Source organism: Phacochoerus africanus, chromosome 12, assembly GCF_016906955.1.
Source record: "Phacochoerus africanus isolate WHEZ1 chromosome 12, ROS_Pafr_v1, whole genome shotgun sequence".
Lineage (NCBI taxonomy): Eukaryota > Metazoa > Chordata > Mammalia > Artiodactyla > Suidae > Phacochoerus > Phacochoerus africanus.
The window spans coordinates 48,602,385-48,621,818 of NC_062555.1; the positions used below are offsets into that span (position 1 = coordinate 48,602,385).

The following is a 19,434-nucleotide window of genomic DNA, read 5'->3' on the forward strand; positions in this document are numbered from 1 at the left end:
TCAGTATCAGCCTTAAAGAATCTGATAGTTAAAGAGTAACCCATAGCAGCAGAGAGCAGAAGGCAATCGCCAGGAGGTGGGAGCAGTGGGGAAGTAGGGAGGTGGGCAAAGGGTACAAACTTTCGGTTATGCAAGATTAATAATTCTGAAGATCTAATGTGGAGCAATGGGACTACAGCTACGCATTCTTTGCTGTACACTTGAAATTTGCGAAGAGGTTAAGTGTTCTCACCATACCAAAAATAAAGAAAGAAGGTGGGGGAGTTCCTGTTGTGGTGCAGCAGAAACAAATCCAACTGGGAACCGTGTGGTTGTGGGTTTGATCCCTGGCCTCGCTCAGTGGGTTGAGGATCTGGCATTGCTGTGAGCTGCGGTGTAGGTTGAAGACGCTGCTCAGATCCTGCATTGCTATGGTTGTGGCTGTGGTGTAGACCAGTGGCTACAGCTCTGATTAGACCCCTGGTCTGGGACCCTCCACGGGCCGTGGGTGCGGCCCTAAAAAGATAAAAAGACAAAAAAAGAAAAAAGAAAGAAGGTGGTAACCATTTACTGGTGATTGACATGTTAATTACCTTGATTGGCATAATTATTTTACAGTGCATACTTATATCAAAAGATATAAATTTGTATATCTTAAATTTATACCTTGGTTATTTGTCAAATATACTTCAATAAAGCTGGATAAAAAAGAATCTGATAGTGTTTCTGGAATTGATACAGTAACCAATGCCTGGACGGCAATGATCACCACAATTTATTTTTCAGCCACGCCTGTGCTATGCAGAAGTTCCCAGGCTAGGGATTGAACCTGTGCCAAAGCAGTGACAATGCTAAATTCTTAACCACTAGGCCACCAGGGAAATCCCCACAAATTTTCTACTTATACTTACTTATTTTAAAATGATTATTCAAAAACAATTTTTTTTTTAAGGGCCACACCTGCGGCATATGGAAGTTCCCAGGCTAGGGGTCGAATCAGAGCTACAGCTGTTGGCCTACACCACAGCCACAGCAATGTAGGATCTGAGCAGCATCTGCGACCTATATCACAGCTGGTGGCAAATCCAGACCCTTAACCCACTGAGTGAGGCCAGGGATCAAACCTGCATCCTCATGAATACTATTCAGGTTTGTCTCCACTAAGTCACAACAGGAGTGTGTAATCATTCATATTTTTAACACTCTAACATAAGAATAAACAGGATAATGGGATATCAGATAGAATACTTAATGAAAACAATAGACATACTTAGATAAAGCCCAACAGAAAAATGATGATAATTCTGAAAAATAAATTAGGTACAGAATCAAAGAATACAATGCCAGAATGACTGTTGTACAGGTAATCTAGACGGGGTAATCATGACGTAGGTTAGACCCTCCCAAATGATTTGCAGATGCTTGAATGGACATTACCTTGGATCTACTGTTGCCAATAGCAATTTGCCAAAAATGCAGAAACATCGACTGCCCTTGGAAACTCACCCTTAACTTGTCATAATAGCAGTTAAATGTTCCTTCAACGTCCATCTCCAAGATTCTACCATGGATGACTTGAGATTCATTCACATTCACGATCCATTGGTAATTGGAGTTGTGAGGGTAATTTCTAGGCCATAAGGGAGAGGCGACTTTCCCATGAGTTCCCACAATATGATCATTGCCAAATACTAGGAAGGAAAACAGAGCAGTAAATCAGACCTACTTAGAAGAGCTCTTTAATCAAATGAAAGAAACAAAAGGCAAGGGGTGTTGAAAAGGATGGGTTTTTAATTGACTGCAATTTCTTTTCTGAACATTGAAAGAAATACTGCTTCCCTTTTGGTTTCTCTGCTGTCTATTAATTCCTTGGAGAAGGGTGGTTCTGGGAATGGAATTCTATCTCCTTAGAAGGCTGCATGGTGTGAAAACAAACAATAGCTTCCATGTAAAAATGGGCTCCCAGACCTCAAGGCACATGGAGACATGGAAAGAGGTGGTACCAGCCCTATTCTATAATTTTGGTTTACCGATTTTACCTTGTTTTACCAAAGAATGAAGTATGTTTTTAAAAATTATATGAGAAAACAGAAACAGCCATTTTCAAACCGCATATAGAATAACTCGTTAGGAAAAAGTTTGTGTTAGAAAATAAAAATATGTAATATTTTATCCTATTAGGAGAAATCCTGTTGTTATACTATCTGGGCACCCAAGAGTATCCTAAAGTAATACTAAATATCTCAATTTGAGGCATGAAGAGTTTATGAAATCAAGTGAAACACATTTCATTTAAGTATACCACACTGAAGCCGTAATACAGTAGAAAACTCTTTAATACAACATTATGGGAAAAATGTAACTTAAAATCAGGTAGGAGTTCCCATCGTGGCTCAGTGGAAACGAATCTGACTGGCATCCATGAAGTTGCAGGTTTGATCCCTGGCCTTGCTCAGTGGGTTAAGGATCTGGCATTGCCATGACCTACGATGTAGGTTGCAGATGCGGCTCAGATCCTGCATCGCTTTGGCTGTGGTGTAGGCCGGCAGCAGCAGCTCTGAATTGACCCCTAGCCTAGGAACTTCCATATGCTGCAGCTGCAGCCCTAAAAAAGAATGTTAGCGCCACCAAGAATGTTCTCCTTAGCTCTTACTGAGCCATTCATGCACAATTTAATTTTTCTAATATAATTTATAATCAAGTAATTCCACAAAGGCAATAAATATCGGGGGAAAGTATAGAGTTTGGGGTTGTTCTTGGTGCATTACTGAGAACATTGCTATATCCTTTCTAGGTTGTAGGACACATTCTGGAAGCCATCATTAAAACAGAAGCGACTCACTGTTATTAAATGCAGCCTGGAAGCCGACACCACTGCCTGAGCTATCAGAGACAAATCTGATCCACAAGTTATGCCCAATGATGGACGAATAATTAAGGGGGAGGACATTTCCACAGTATCTTCCCACCAAGCGACCCGTGGCGTTTCCTTCCCGGATCTCCACAAAATCTCTGCTACAGTCCTGAGAATCCTCTAACTGGAAAGTTCTGTTGTGGAAAGGAAAAAAAAAAGGGGGGGGGTTAAATTGATAGAATAAATTTAAGGAGTATCTTGAATCACTTGCGGGGTTGACCTGTTCTCTTTTTAAAATGTTTTCTTTCACTTTAATCACAATGTCTTAGCTAACTCAAAAAATTTCTTTCCCTCAAATGTATTAAAATGGTAATTCAAGAGATACAAAGAGAATTAATACTCTGCCTTCAGGAACTTTCCCTTCTGGGAGAAAACTGGGCAAGAAGATAAAAAAAAAGTGCATGTTAGAAGGCAGAATATTGTGCCGTCAGAGCTATAAAGTGGTGTAAGAATTTTGAAAGCAAAGGTTTCACATCTGATGGTGAGGCTTAGCAACAGCTTGATTGGAGAGATTTTTTTTTTTGATGGAAATACAAGCATTAGTTGGATTTTAAGGTGCAGAAATGGTGGGCAGAGAATGCATGCCAAGCAAAGCACATATATAGAAAGAGTGGGACACATTTAGAAATCTGTCGAGAGGTATGGTTTAGTTAGAACTTTGAGGACCTTTAAGAAGACATCAGAAGACATAGCTAGAACAGCATAATGGGTTAATTTTGGCAGAGCTTAAATGCCAATCAACGGTATTCTATACTTAAATCCTGAAAAGGCAGGGAAAAAAAATCACATTTATACTAAAATAGGTGAGTGTTCAAGCATGGCCTATTCAGCTTCTTTATATTCTGCAATAATGATGGCATAGGGGAATAGAGGGTAGGAGATAACAGCTACCTCATAGGATTGTCATTAGTCACATACATAAAGAGTCTGGAACATGAAGATGCTAAATGAAGGTTTTTAAAAATTGGCCTCGCTGCTTAAAAAATTTGGATATAATCAAGATAATGTAGTATTGGTGTGAGGGTAGACAAATGGATGAATGGAATAGAGCATATCATCCAGAGAAGGACCCACAAATATACAGGCAATTCGACCCAATCCATGGTGCCAAGTGTGGGCTACAAAAGAGACTCTAGGGCTATATTTGGAAATCACTTGAATGTATATGAAAATAGGTGAAAGAATGGCTAGATTGGGGGTTTAGAAATGAAAAGTGGGGAGTGATAAGGAGAGAGAGAGGGATAAGGGATAAGAGCAGAAGTTTAAGGAACACCCATATTTTGAGGACAGTGAAAGGAAGAGGGAACAATAAACACAACGGTCATATGGAAAGCAGGATAAAAACAAGTTCAGTGTCATGTCATAGAAGCCAAGAGAAAATTAAGGAGATGGTGATGAAGAGCATCAAATGATGCAAAGATCCAGCATTAAGAATAGGCTATAGGACTTGGTTACTCAAAAGAAATGAGTAACTTTTAAAGGAGCAGCTTCAAAGAGTCTTCTATATGACAATTTTTCAAACATATTAAGGAGTAAATTAGATGCTTTTCAGTAATTTCCACAAGACGGTGAATTGCAGTAACAAGACAATAACAGGCTTTCTATAACATCCAATAATTAGAATTTATAAATTCTACATGTATTCTTTTTATTTGCCCATTAACATGTATAAAATGTGTTAATATAGTTGACAACAGGAGTTCCCGTTGTGGCTCAGTGGTTAATGAACCCGACTCGTAACATGAGATTGCCTAGGCTCTATCCCTGGCCTTACTCAGTGGGTTAAAGATCTGGTGTTGCTGTGAGCTGTGGTGTAGGTTGCAGACACAGCTCGGATCCCACATTGCTGTGGCTGTGGCATAGGCTGGCAGCTGCAGCTCCTATTCTATCCCTAGCCTGGGAATCACAATATGCCATGGGTGTGGGCCTAAAAAGACAAAAGACAAATATATGTATATATAGGTGACAACAAATCAAATCTTAGAAAATATTAATACTACTAAAAACTTCTCTGATCACTAGAGAATAAAACTGGAACAGGGTAACAGAGAGATTACAAAAGATTCCATAATTTTGATATATAAAACACCTTTCTATAAAAACCATGTGTGTTAAACAGGAACCATAATGGAAATTAGAATATAATTAGGACGGAATGAGAGTGGAAACATTATATATTAGAACTTATGGAATATAGTCAAAGCAGTATTTAGAGGGAAATTTATAGCCTTAAGTGCTTATACTAGGAAAGAACAAATACTGAGAAAAATGGACTAGATGTCCAATCCCAGAACTAATCAAATAGGAAAAACAAACAAATAAACAAACAAACAAAAACACCACGGGGAAAAAAAAAACCCACAAAAGAAGTAGAAGAAATGCCAAGACAACATCTGAAATTAGCAAAATATAAATGTAGAAAATGCTAGAAGAGATTACAAAGAAGTTATTTCTTTGACAAGACTAACAAACTATAAACTTTCAATAAGACTGATTAACAATAAAAAAGAAAGTTTAAATGAGCAATATTACTAAGGGCAAAGTTACAGATACACTAGAAATTTTAATGAATTCTACTAAAAACCAATGTCACTAAGTTTGAATGTAAACAATTTTTTTTACAAAAATACAATAGAAGTAGCTTGAAAAAATGAAACACCTAAAAATACCATTAAACCAATAAATATCAGTATAAAAAAAACTGCCTGCAGACAAAATGAAACAAATATCTGAGCCCAGATTATTTTATAGGGTAACTGTATCAAATCTTCAATAAATCAATATCCAAATCCTAATCTTACGTAAACTGTAACAAAAGATAGAAAAGAGGTGATAGTATCCAACTTACTTAAGTTAGTATAACCTTGAGAACAAAATCAGTCAAGGGAGGTCAAAGAAAGAAAAAGTTTAAGTCAATCTTCTTAACAATACAGATAAAAAATATTACATAAAATATTAGTAAAATGAAACCATCAATCTGTAAAATACTTAGATCTTAAGCTGGACTCACAATGGCTTAAGATGAGAAGATCTACTGGAACAATTAAGACTAAAGAGAAAAATAGATTCAAAAATATACTAAGGAAGAATCAGTGACAATTGCAGAAAAGTATTTGCTAAAACTGAACACGTATTCATTATAAAAACTCACAGAAAATTAGGAATAGAAGGAAATTTTTTTTCAAATGGATAAGAAATGCCCTCCAACCTACTACAGAAATATGCTTAGAGGTGAAAGTTTTAAAATATTTCTTCTAAATATGAAACAACACAAGAAAGCATATTCTTATCACTTTGTTGCATAATATGCTAAAAGGTTTTCCAGGACAATAGACAGGGAAAGGGGGAAATGGTTGTAAGATTTGGAAAAGAAGTGCTATAAAGCAATACTCAAGGGTGTTCATTCATTCGTAACTATTTACTGAGCACCTTAAAATGTCAGGTCCTTGTCTAAGAACTGAAGATAGAGCAGCAGACAAGAGACAAAATTTTTGTCATTCTAGAGAGTAGAATGTTTACTAGATAAGGTAGTATGCAAAAAATTAGTAAGCTTTTCTTATACCAGCAAACAAAAATTTAGGAATGATAAATTAGTCAACATTCACTCAATAAATATTTTACTCTCTACTACATTGCTAGACACTGCGATGGGATGATGAATAAAATAGACAATGTTCCTCCCTTTGGGAACCTTATATTCTAGAAAGAGAGACAGATAATAAGCAAATAAATGGAAGTACAGAGAGGCTGTGATAAGTTTTAGGAGGAAAAAATAAAGTAATTAAGGAAATGATACATATAAAATTGAAAATATGGGTTATCTCTTTGACAAGAAGGTAAAGGGATATGGATGGAAAAGTTTTGCTGCCCTGTAATATTTTATTTATTTAATACTAATTTTTAAAGAAAAAAGTCATTAATTTTTTTTAAAGTAAATGAAGTGAGTGCAAACTCTTCTTTTTCCACAAGTAACTGAAAAAAGTTTTTTTCTGCGAAGGACAAGATTAAAAAAAAAGGAAAGAACTGGAGTACCACCGGTTGTGGTTCAGTGGGTTAAAACCTGGCTAGTATCCATGAGGATAGGGGCTTGATCCCTCGACTCCCTCAGTGGGTTAAAGGAGCTGGCATTGCAGCAAGCTGCAGTGTGGGTCACAGATGCAGCTCAGATCCCGCATTGCTGTGGCTGTGGTTTAGGCCAGCAGCTGCAGCTCTGATTCAACCACTAGCCTGAGAACTTCTGTATGCTGTAGGTGTGGCCTGAGGAAGAGAAAGAGGAAGAGAAAGAGAAGGAGAAAGAGAAAGAGAAACAGAGAGAGAAAGAGAAGAGAAGAGAAAGAGAAAGAGAAAGAGAAAGAGAAAGAGAAGAGAAGAGAAGAGAAGAGAAGAGAAGAGAAGAGAAGAGAAAGGACTGTCTGATACGACTATAGAAAAAAACTGTTGGGAAAGAAATAAAAAAAAATCTCAGGAATGGAAAACTTACTTCTCTATCGTGTATCTTTTAGTCACTAGTGCTAAGTCCAGCATCTTCCTGGGCCCTATCTCAGCAAAAGGGTTAGGATGCTTAAGATAACAGACTAGCAGCCTGGAGGTTCTGGGACCTCACGCCCCGAAGTGGGATGGATATACCACACACATCTCTGAGGTTTCACCATCAATCAGAGCCTGGGAGCAAACTGGTCAGTTCGTTCTACCACTAGCTTCTCAGGCCAGATACTAGCATTGGTAGGGCTCTGGCCAGATGGTGGGTCTGTGGCTCTCACAATCTCACCAAGGTTACTCCAGTAGAGATCATCTAGATCTATATTCTAGACCTAGTTTTAGCAGCAAACTGTGAGTGATAATTAAACAGCAAAAGAAATCAGAAAAAAATCCACATGAGGCTAAACAAAACACACATGTGTCTGAACCTCCACTGTATTTCTTGATTCTTCCTAAGACAAAGTTTCTACCTACAATAATTTTAGGCAAATAATGGATCTGAATCCATCCTTAAGATGGCTGCCAAGTTTGGCTCTTAAATTCATCCTCAATTTTATCACCCATAATGGTATGAACAATGTAAAACATGTTTAAATTGTCCTTTTATTTACTTTTTAATTTCTTTTGGCTGAACCCACAACATGCAGAAATGCCATGCCAGGGATGGAACCCATGGCATAGCAGCAACCTGAGCCTCAGCAGTAACAATGCTGGATCCTTAATTCACTGAACCACCAGGGAACTCTAAAATATGTTAAAATTGTGTTTCTGATTCTCAGGAAAAAAAATATTTGCCTCAGAAGGTAATTTACATGAAATTGCCCCTAAATCATTTCAACTCAAAGTGCAGCATGTAGTCCAGCACCAGAGCATCACCCAAGAGCCTGTTTAAATGAAGCATCAGAGCCGCCAACCAACTGAATCAGAATATAAATTTTAACAAGAGTCCAGGTGATCAACACGGACATTAAAGTCTGATCCAATGGGCTAGAAGATTACTAAGTACAGGATTTTTCTGGGTTTTTTTTTTGTACCAGACTGGTGTAATCCAATGCTAAATGTCATAAAAGTCCTTTCATTAGAAACAATGGTACTTGTAAGAATCAAATTAAACTTTTTAAAAAGTTGTATTCTTCTTGGAAGTCTTTGTTTTAGGCTGGTCCATTTTACAAGCAAATTTATGCTGTTTCCAAACGTCTTGGCTCAGATCTGCTAGTAAAAATATGATGTGGAACAAAAATAGTACCATCACTGCTTCTCATTATCTCACTTTTGATTCTTGAACCAAGATCAATCACATTTTAAAAGGACTCGGCCAGCATACAGCATATTTTCTTTTAATTCCTCTAAATATCTGTTTTATAAAAAAATTCTTTGGGGGTTTTATTTTGCCCCCCCCTTTTATATTATAGAGTCAACCACGATTTCTCTGATTTTTCTCCCTACTCAGTTTCACCACAGTGTCCACCATCCAAACCCCATGTTTTAGAACTTGACAGATTCCATCTGCTTTTCATACGCTTCTCGCTCACCCCAGAGGAGTGCTTCCAAATACCCATCTGGATATAGTTTAGACCAGGGCAGAAATAACTTGGAGGCTTTGCCATAAAGCCCTTCTCATTATCATCTACGTAAAGAGGAACAGCTTGCCTTCTGCATATTATACTTTAAAAATAAAAAGAAACACAAAATGATCAAAGTTAACCTCTTGTAGGATGAGAAAGGAAAAAGATGAAGCATTAAGATTTAATACAGTAATCAGGATTTCATGTCTATTACAGAGTAAAATGGATGAAACTTGTTTTCTGTGTTTACCTCCCATCTTTTAGGAGGAGAGTCCAGTGTGGTCCTCTTGGATTTAACCTTGAACTGCCACACAAGGTACTTTAGAAATGCCAGAGTGAGAGAATTTGAAACTTGAACATCAGGTATGCAGGAGCCTGGTGCTGTACATTTAAAATTTAACGTCTTTCATCACAACCGTGGCCATGTGTGGACATGATTATCCCTTATGGGTGAAATGCATCTCTTACGTTAAAAAAATTTTTTTTTGACATGAACATATTAGTAACTTAACAAGAAATGGGAACTTGTCTCTTTAAAATATTCCCAGGACCTGGCCCAGTTCCTGATGACCACTAAGCAACAGATTGATCAAGAATGTGAATGTGGTAAAGACCAAGAGGAAAAAGACCCCAAAAGCCCATTTATTTATCAGTTATGAGACCTAATAAGCCATGTGAAGGACTACTGACTCTATCATGAGAACAATGTTTATGTTTTACTCATTATTACATCACAAAGCATCTATTATAGGAGTAACACGGACTTTCTATACAAAGCATCTCACATGGGTGTAACATGTGCTTACATGTGTAAGCACATAGCAGGGGCTTAAATCAATATTTTTTGAATAAAGAAATATATATATATGGCAAAAGTGTGTGTGTGTGTGTGTGTGTGTGTGTGTTCCCATACAGAACTTTGTGCTTTTAGCTAAGGGCAAGAGCAAACAAAACTTTTCTCCCCTGTGGCAACTTAAACATGCACTGCCTTTCAGGCACTCAGAGGGCACTGGTGTTTCAACACAAAGCCACTTGGACCCTAAAGAGGTGCTGTCTGATTGATGGATTGAAAGAAAGCAACTTGAGATGTTTGAATGTGGTCTACAAACACATCTTCTCTCATTTCTAAAAAATCCATTCTTGATGCACAGAATGGCAGCTCAAGTAGAGAAGCAAGACTCTTGAATAAACAGTGTCCTCAAAACCATCCTCTCAACAGTAAGTTACTTATTATATGCTTTTCAAAACAGAATCACCAACTCCATCCAAAGCCCAGTAAGCTGTGATATAGTAAAACAAATAACTTTCATTTAAAATGGCACTTTAAATACCAAAGTCTTATCATTCAATATTTGTTCAGCATCTATTACCAAAGTGGTATGTTGCACATACCTCTCTACTGATGATTTAAAAAGTCCTATTTCCCTTACAATGTGCCTTTCACTATTGACTTCTAGAGAATACATTATTATTTTTACTTTAACCCAAGATCACTCAGAATATGGTGGGATGCTGATTTCATGTCCATAGTCCATGTTCAGAGGAACGTGAGAATGATTTTACAAGTCAAATACTATTTTTTGTAGAAAATTAACAAACAGAAATTGCAATGATATAGAGTTGAGAAACCAGAAGAATGAGCTCTCACACTCTGCAATGAGAGTGGAGCCCTATAGAAAGAAGTCCTTCTTTCTTGACAAGGACTCAGCCAGTTAAAGCCATGGACTCTTTGTTGACTGTCACCCTTCCAGCTTCCTTTTCCCTCTATTAAAAACATTCTCCTTCTCTTGCAGGGCTCCCCACAGTTGAAGACCCTGAATTGCAATTCTCCACTGATCCTGAATAAACCCATCTTCACCAGAGAAATATCTGGCATTCTATTTATTTCAGATCAACATTTTGGTGGCTTGTATAGGGACCAGATGAGTCTCTTGACAGCTCCAGGCTGGTAAGCAAACAGGTGTGGTACTCATGGGTTCATCCCATTGTCCCTCACTGCTTTTCTGGCCAACCCTGGAGTTTGAAGGCACATCTTTCCCCTGGATCTGAGCTTACACTCTCTCTGCATTTGAAGCTCTCCAGGTTTTACAGAGAAATCAATTTTAGAGCCTCATCTTTCTGGTCAATAATTTGTTCTTTACGCCAGCACTCAGTTGGCACTTCTGATTTGAGATCAGATTGTTTCAACTGAAACTGACAACCTTCAACTCATTCCTTCAGGAACAGGGGCTGTTTCATTGAAACTGTGCCAGTTTTTGCTCAGCCTTTAGCCTTAAGCCCATTTCTTTGCAAAGGGCTATTCTCTGGCACCTAGCTGCAAAAGCCTCTGGTTTGATTCCTCTGGAACCATGCTATTTCCTTAGAATTGGTTGGTATTTAGGGTTTCAAGCTGTTTGAATTGAGCTGTTTGTGTGTAAAATGTTTGAAAATTCTTTTTCTCTTTCTCTTCTTTCCTTTTTTTACTCTAGAGCAAAATCTCTGAGAGTATCTCTTCCATCAGGGACTCTGGTTTAAAAGCTGAAGTCCTTTCATGCCCATTTCTAACTAAATGGATCAGCCTTCCCAAAGGCCACTATGGGGAAATTTTGACATCCCCATGCTTAATTTTCTTAAAACCGAACTCAACTTCAATAGCTTAAAAATTTCTAGAAATGAAATGAGTAGGATGTTTATTTTGACTGGTATTTTGAGGCTTCCCAACATTATCAAGAGTCTAAAATTGCCTTGCTACAAAATAAGATTTTAAGGTTAGCTCAGGCAAACGTGATTAATGAAAGATAAAGTGGCTCCCAATGCTTCAGGCTCTTCTTCCTTGGTTTTTTATCTCAGGCTCTGCCTCCAGCACCATCTTATCTTTTTCCACTGGTTCCTCCTGGTTAGACCCATCTCTGGTACCATCTTTCTCCTCTCTTGCTGTATTGCCTATGCCTGCTCTGTACTGTCAATCCCCATAATAACTCTCTTGCCAAGCTTCCCTCCATGAAACTCTTCCCATTCCCCCTTCCTTTGGACTTGTCAGAATGTGTCTGTTCAAAATGAAGCCTTCAGAAGATCCAGAGACTAAACCCTTAACTTTTGTAGACTAGACTAGACTAAAGCAGAACTGTGAGTGACAGTTAAAGCTTTCCCAAAGTATGTGAAAATGCTCACAGATTTGCTGAGGAATTTAAGATAGTCAGGCAAACTATCTCTTTGACTTACAAAAGCTAGTTCACCTGCCTGTGAATGAAGGCCAAGCCCAGTCTTGGATGAATATCACTAATTGGAGAAAATTCTGAAAGGTCTTTAGAATTATAACTAAAGGCAGACCAGCCTGCTATCTTATTATATGATCAGGCTCAGACAATCCTTAGGTAGCTTCACCAAACAGTTCCTGGGGTTTCTCCAAAACCTGTTGATTGGAACAAAATTCAGGCTTGCCCACAAAAATCTGATGAAACTGCCTATGATTATTATAATCAACTTCAGATTATTTTTAGAGAAAATTCGGGTTTTCCTTTAGACAGTGTTCAACCAGGTAGCTTTTAAACTCTATGTTTATTAATGGGCTCCCTTTTAGTAAAGAGAAGCAGGATAAACTGGGAGACTACGTCCAGCCCAGATTTAGTTAATGTGGCAAACCAGCTCTCTCACACTCTAAATGAGTCACTGCAGAGGAAGACTGCCAAAATTCTTATTCCTCAACCCCAGCAAATGAAAGCTCTTAAATGAAACCAAAGCCTCACTCATGCCTGCTGCTATTGCAAAGAAATAGGACACTGGAAAAGAGACAGTTGCAAATTGAAGTGCTTTAGGGACCATCAGCCCTCTAACCAGCCTTGCCACATCCTCCCAGTTCCCAATGATGGAACTACAGGGCCTCTTCCTCATCCCCCCTTAGATGTCACAGACACACTTTTCTCCAGGTTGGGGATGAATCTCTTTCAGTCCTAACTGACACTACAGCCACCCTCTTGGGGCTCAGCCCCACTGCTCTAAAACAGCCCCTGCCTCAGAGGACTAGAACAGTTCAAATAATGGGGGTCTCTGATGAACCTCAAGAAGCTCCTGTCTCTGAACTTATTCTTTTCTGTTGAAGCCATTAGAGAGATACATGCCCTTTTCTCCTTAGTTTCTCCACCTCCTACCCATGGGTTAGGCCAAGACTTCTCAGAGATGTTTCATGCTGGAGTAACTTTCTCTCAGAATGGGGAAACAGGAGTTCCCTTGTTGTGCAGCAGGTTAAGGATCTGGCATTGCCACTGCTGTGGCTCAGGTGGCTGTGGAGCTGGTTCAATCCCTAGCCCAAGAACTTCCACATCCACATGCAGAGTTGAAAAAATAAAGAAGGGAGCAAATCATCCTAGAATTTGACAGCAGTCCTCAAAGTAATCAACCAGGTGAATTAAATGCCCCTTTGACATCTTTTACTGTTTGTTCCATCTCTGATGGTTCTAGAACTGATTCTGGAAACACTTACCATTTGTGTCTATTGAATCAGCTACCACCCTCCTCTTGGGCAAAGTCTCCAATGGATGTCAGCAAAATTCACAGCACACCTCCAATCAAGATTCAAGTAGACCCTTTAAAAACCTCTTAACCAGATTTAAAAAAAAGCTTTAAGTAAAAAAAAAAATCCTTTAGAGCATAAAACCCCAGAGTTCTTGTTGTAGCTCAGTGGTAACAAACCCAGGTGGTATCTGTGAGGATGTGGGTTCATTCCCTGGCCTCGCTCAGTGGGTTAAGAATCTGGTGTTGCTGTGGCTGTGATGTAGGCTGGCAGCTGCAGCTCTGATTCAACCCCTAGCCTTGGAACTTCCATATGCTATGGGTGCAGCTCTAAAAAAAAAAAAAAAAAAAAAAAAAAAAAGCATAAAACCCCTAGTAGAAAATTACAAGGTTCAAGGAGTTATTATCCCTTGTACCATCCTCTGTAACACTCCCATTTATTGGCGAGAAAACCTACGGCCAAAGGTGCAGGCTTATCTAGGACATCCAAACAATAAACTGACATCCTGTTGCTTCTAACCCTCATATGTCACTGACATCCATTCCAACTGGAAGCAAATTTTCTACTGTGGAGAATTTGAGGCAGTGCATTCTTTGGCATTCCAGTTGATGAAGCAGGCAAACACCTTTTGGCATTTCCTTGGGAAGAAAAACAATTCACCTGGGCAGTGAGGTCTCAGAGTTTTCCTGAGACTCCCTATTTCTCACAAATCCTAAAGGCTGATCTGGATGATTCAAAGTTTTCTAGAGGTTCAACTGCTTGGTTGCAATATGGGGATGACTGGCTTCTTTGCTCCCCTTCCCCAACCTCCTCCCAGGAAGACCACATCCACCTGCTAAAGTTTTTAGCCTTAAAGAGACTGAAGGTCACCGAAGAAAAATAGCAGTTTGCACAAACCCGAGCTTGATATTTAGGGCATCAGCTATCAGAATAAGGGCTATACGTGGATCCAGACAGACTTCATGGTGTCCTAAGTTTCCCCAAACCCCAAACTAAGCACAACTGGGAAGTTTTCTCTAGCTAGTTGGTTACCGCTGAAACTGGATTCCAAATTTCTCTCTCCTGGCTAAAGCTCTGTATGGTTAACCTCAACAACAATGACCCCAATCCAATTTTATGAGGAGAACCAGGTGACATAGCCTTCAAGGCCTTGAAGGAGAGTTTGATGAGCCCACCTACCCTTAGGCATCCCAGCGACCAGATTCTCTATCTCCTTTTTTGTATGTGGAAACAAAGGGAATGCCCAAGTATTTACCCCCCAAAGACGGGACTACCATTGACCCATAGGTGTTATGGCCAGCAACTGGACCCCGTAGCACGGGGATACCCCCCTTACCTTAGCCATTTTTGCTCCTCATGCATTAGAAATTTGGAATCCTCATCACATTCAACATTTCTCAGCCAGCCATCTCATCTTCTATGAAGTCCTTTGGTTAACTGCTCCTCACTTTATTTTACACTATGATAGCTCTAACCTAGCTACTCTTCTCCCCTCCATCATCAACAAAGTCCCTTGTGATGCTTACCGCCGATGAACCACCTGCTAATTCCTCAGGGTGACCTACAGGAAATTCCACTGGGTGATGCTGACTTCTCGTGGTTCACTGATGGTTCTTCTTTAAAAGGTGAGGAGTTCCCATTGTGGCACAGCAGAAAGGCATCCAACCAGTATCCATGCGGATGCAGGTTCGATCCCTAGTATTGCTCAGTGGGTCAGGGATCCAGTGTTGCCATGAGCTGTCGGGTAGGTTGCAGGGGCAGCTCGGATCTGCTGTTGCTGCTACTGTGGCTGTGGCACAGGTCAGCAGCTGCAACTCCGATTTGACACCTAGCCTGGGAACCTCCATATGCTGTGGGTGCAGTCCTAAAAAGGAGGGAAAAAAAAAAAAGGTGGCAACAGCAAATACAGTTCTGGGCATGCTTTTAAGATTCCTTTTGATGTGGTTGAGGCAGCATCTTTCCCTATGGCTACTTCAGCTCAACAGACTGAATTATATGCTTTTACATGGGCATACTTTAGCCAAGAGCAAAACTCCCAGTATTCATACTAACAGTGGAGGTACTTTTGGAACAGCTCATAATTTAGGAATATTGTGGATGCAATGTGCCTTCCTTACTTCCACTGAGAAAAAAAATTTAAATGGCCTGTGTGTTTAGGAATTATTGGATGCAATAATTTCACCTGCCACTATAGCTACTATTAAGATTCTAAGGCACTCTAACCTTGACTCTCTGGAAGCTAAGGGAAATGACTTTAGAGATATTTCTGTAAAGAGCTGCCCTTAAAGGGACCAATAGCAGCCAAACCTCCATCGTGGTCCAGAGGGAAATTTAGAAAAACTGGCTGGAGAAGTCCAACAATTGGCCTCAGGAAAGGGAAAACAAGATTGGAAATACAACAACTGTTGACTTGATAAAAAGAGAAAGCTCTGGTTTAGATCAAATAACAACTTATTCCTATCTGACACTCTAAAATCCCCACCACAACCACCACCTCACCACTATACATGCATTAAACCATGGTTCTGGAGTTCCCATCATGGCACAGTAGAAATGAATCCGACTAGGAACCGTGAGGTTGCAGATTCGATTCCTGACCTTGCTCAGTGGGTTAAGGATCCAGTGTTGCTGTAAGCTGTGATGTAGGTCATAGACACGGCTCGGATCCTGCATTGCTGTGGCTGTGGTGTAGGCCAGCAACTGTAGCTCTGATTTGACCCCTAGCCTGGGAACCTCCATATGCCACCGGTGCAGCCCTAACAACAACAAAAAAGCCCCTGACAGTTCCACTGACAAGACGGTAGCCTTCACGAATCAATATTAGATGGGAAACATGAACAAGGCTGGAAAAAGTGTCTGCCTCATTGGTCCCACTTGTCCAAAGTAGAACCGAGGGAAGCCTGTTCATACTGCCTCCAGACATTTTAAACGGCCCAATGGACCATCCAAGATCTGGCAAATGGATTTCATACAATTTCTTCCTCTAATGGATGCAAATATGTTCTAGTCATGGTCTATATGTTTTCACCCTAAACGGAAGCCTTTCCTTGAAGACAGGCTACTTTCTCTTCTATGGCCAAAGTCCTTTTGTAGAAAATTATCCCTACCTGGGGAACTCCTTTCCAACTTCTTGGTGGTTGAGGAATCCATTTAACTGGCCAGTTGCTTTGACGAGTCTACTCTGTTTGGCTGGTTTTACAACATGTTGACTGTGCTGACCATTCTCAATCCTCTGGTGCAAGTAAACACACTAACAGCATCATTCTGCTCAATGGGCAAAATTTATGGAGGCCCTCCAAACTCCATGGTCAGAAACATTGCCATTAGTCCTAAATCTCGGATCTTCTCCTTTTGGAACGCATAAACCCTTACCTTTTGAGCTAGTCACAGAATTTCCAATTCGTTTGGCTCCTACTTCTTCTGACCCACAATTAATAAAAGGAGAGATACTCCATTGCAAAAGATTGTTTCTACTAAAAATAACCATGTTCTGGGAAAGCAATCTTTTCATAGTATACCCTTAGGGGATGATGGCATTACCCACCTAGCAACCTGGAGATTTTTGTCTATTGGAAAAGACTCCTCCAGAATAACTCACTTCAACCTCACTGGAAAGGCCAGTATCAACTCCTGCAAACCAAACCCTCTGATACCAAACTCTGAAGAACAGACTTTTGAATTCATGTGGCACGCCTAAAGAAATCACTGAATGCTGAATGGACCTTCACGTCACCTGGTGACCTGAAAGCAAAGATTTTCTGGAACTGAAGAAGATGAGACAGCTTTCCTCCTGCCTGTTAGATTTTTGTCACCAAAACTTTGAGGATGACATAAGGCTTCAGATGATCTCCAATGTCTATGATCTTGATACCACATGGACTTTAGATAAAAAGCACCTGAGAGGTCTCCGTCCTATTCCTTCTAGTTACCCTAATGTGACCTTAAGAAGTTTTTAATCTGTGCACTTTCCCTCCAACATGAAATACTACACCAGGAAACACCCTTCTTGACTTTGACGCACAAAAAGCACTAAAACTGGAAAATCCAGCTCTTGATCACCAATGCTTTCAGGGAAAGATCTTGATCAAAAGGAGGAAATGTAAAAAATTAATAAACAGAAATCTCAGTTAGAGTCAGGATCCCCAAAGGGGGAGTTATCATGTCCAATAGGAAGAAGACTTCTCTTCTTTCCTAAAGGACTTGACCAATGAGAAGCCATGGATGGTCTTTTTCGCTACAGCCCTCCCAACTTGCTTTTCCTCTCTATAAAAGTATTCACTTTCTCTCACCATTCAGGGACTTTCACATGGATCACCATGGTTGCAGACCCCAAACTGCAATTCTCTACTCATCCCGACTAAACCCATCTTTGCTGGAGAAATATCTGACTGTCTATTTATATCAGGCCCACAGTTTCAAAAAATTCCCCAAACCATTCTTCTGTTAGGAGTAGAAGAAAAGGTGCATTGGGCTGGAGGATAAGATATATGGGTAAAGAAAGCTTGATTTTTGAGATGAGGATTTCAGCTGGAAGAAAGAATGTTGGTGATTCTCTGGAAGAATCTAAATATTCCTAATTTTAAAAAAGGATAAAACTAATGTGTGATCTGACAATGAGCATTCCAAAAATTCATGCAGCAGGAGCTTCGGCATGTACTTTTGTAATGTTAGGCAGGACTCTAAAACCATTCTCGGAGCATCTCAAGGCTATTTATAGTCCAAACTATGACTAAAGCAGAGGAAATGTGGAAAGAGACTTCCTGAAGTTCCCGCCATATTCTTTAACAGTTGTTTGGACACATATGCTATTCGTTGTTCATCCTATTAGTAACAGTGCTTCCTTCCTGCAGATTCATTCTCACTGAAACAATACTCTATAAAAAAAAATTTACATAAAAGACAGCTGGAGCTGGTTGCCAGGGGAACTGGCAATGTTCCAAACACATTCCACATTAGAGGGATAAACTTCTGGGTAGCCAGGGCTGTTGAAGATGCCTTCAGCCATGTGGAAGATTCCACCACAAGCTAGAAGAAAAGAGAAACAAAGTGAGTGGCAGAGTAAATATTAAAGACAGACCCTAACAGATAAAGGAGAAAGAACACCAGAAGGGCTATCGGCAGCATCAAAGGATACGCTACATCCATTCCAGAATTTAAAAAATCCACGTTGCAAATAATGAAAAGATTCTGCAAACTGAAAACCAAAAGCCACGGGGTATGGCGGGTTAGAAGGAATCTCTGTGGTCTCTACTCTCAAAGCCTTTTCTCCCGGGGAACTGTGACTTCATATCATAAAAGACTCATTTTAAGCCGCGAGCCCCTTGGTATTTCTGACCAGGATGGTTTTCAATCCTAGCCTAGGACAGAAGGCACTACTGCAGCTTTTCCTTCTCAGGAGAGCCCTGAAAGATGCATAAATCTCCTAGGCGTTCCAAGGCTTTCAGTAACAAGGAAGCTGGCCCCCGATGAGCAGCACCCTCCTGGCCATGCGCCCCTGTACAGGGTAGGTCCTCTCTCCTCTCTCCCCCACGTGCTATGGTCCATCCTGTATCAGGTCCAACCCCCAGCCCTGCCTGGGCCCAGCCATGGGACCAGGGAGACGGAAGAGCAGTACTGCCCCCCTGTTAGCGATGCCACAGGACAATGTCTGCCAAGGGCTCCCCTAACAAACATATCATGAAAGAGGAGTCACTGACAAGCAAGTCACCCAAGATCATCTCAGAAGATTCTTCCAACTCCCAGAGGCCACCCAAGCAGCAGGAGTTACAACTGACAGGGTATAGGAACAACTGACATGCCCAGGGACAGAAGAATGGATCCAGAAGATGTGGTGGAGAGTTCACTACTTGCAGGATTTACGAGTACCTTAACCTAATTTGGGAGACGGTAAGGTTCATTGTAGGAGCGACCTCAGGAAACTAGTTCCGAACTCTGAACCTAGATGAGTCCCACAGAACAAATCAAAGATTTTCCATACCTTCCTCTTAACCTGGTAGTGCCACTTGTTC

General features: G+C 40.1%; 1 protein-coding gene across 1 annotated transcript in view; it reads right to left on the reverse strand.

The window, feature by feature from the left end:
- Positions 1–19,434, reverse strand: part of CUBN (cubilin) — a 316,180-nt gene that overhangs the window by 123,529 nt on the left and 173,217 nt on the right. Inside the window, exons 36-38 of the mRNA XM_047755040.1 lie at positions 18,319–18,451; positions 2,822–3,027; positions 1,486–1,670 (exon numbers count right to left, since the gene is read on the reverse strand). Of these exons, the coding sequence (XP_047610996.1) occupies positions 1,486–1,670; positions 2,822–3,027; positions 18,319–18,451 (524 nt within the window). The remainder of the gene's footprint in view (positions 1–1,485; positions 1,671–2,821; positions 3,028–18,318; positions 18,452–19,434) is intronic.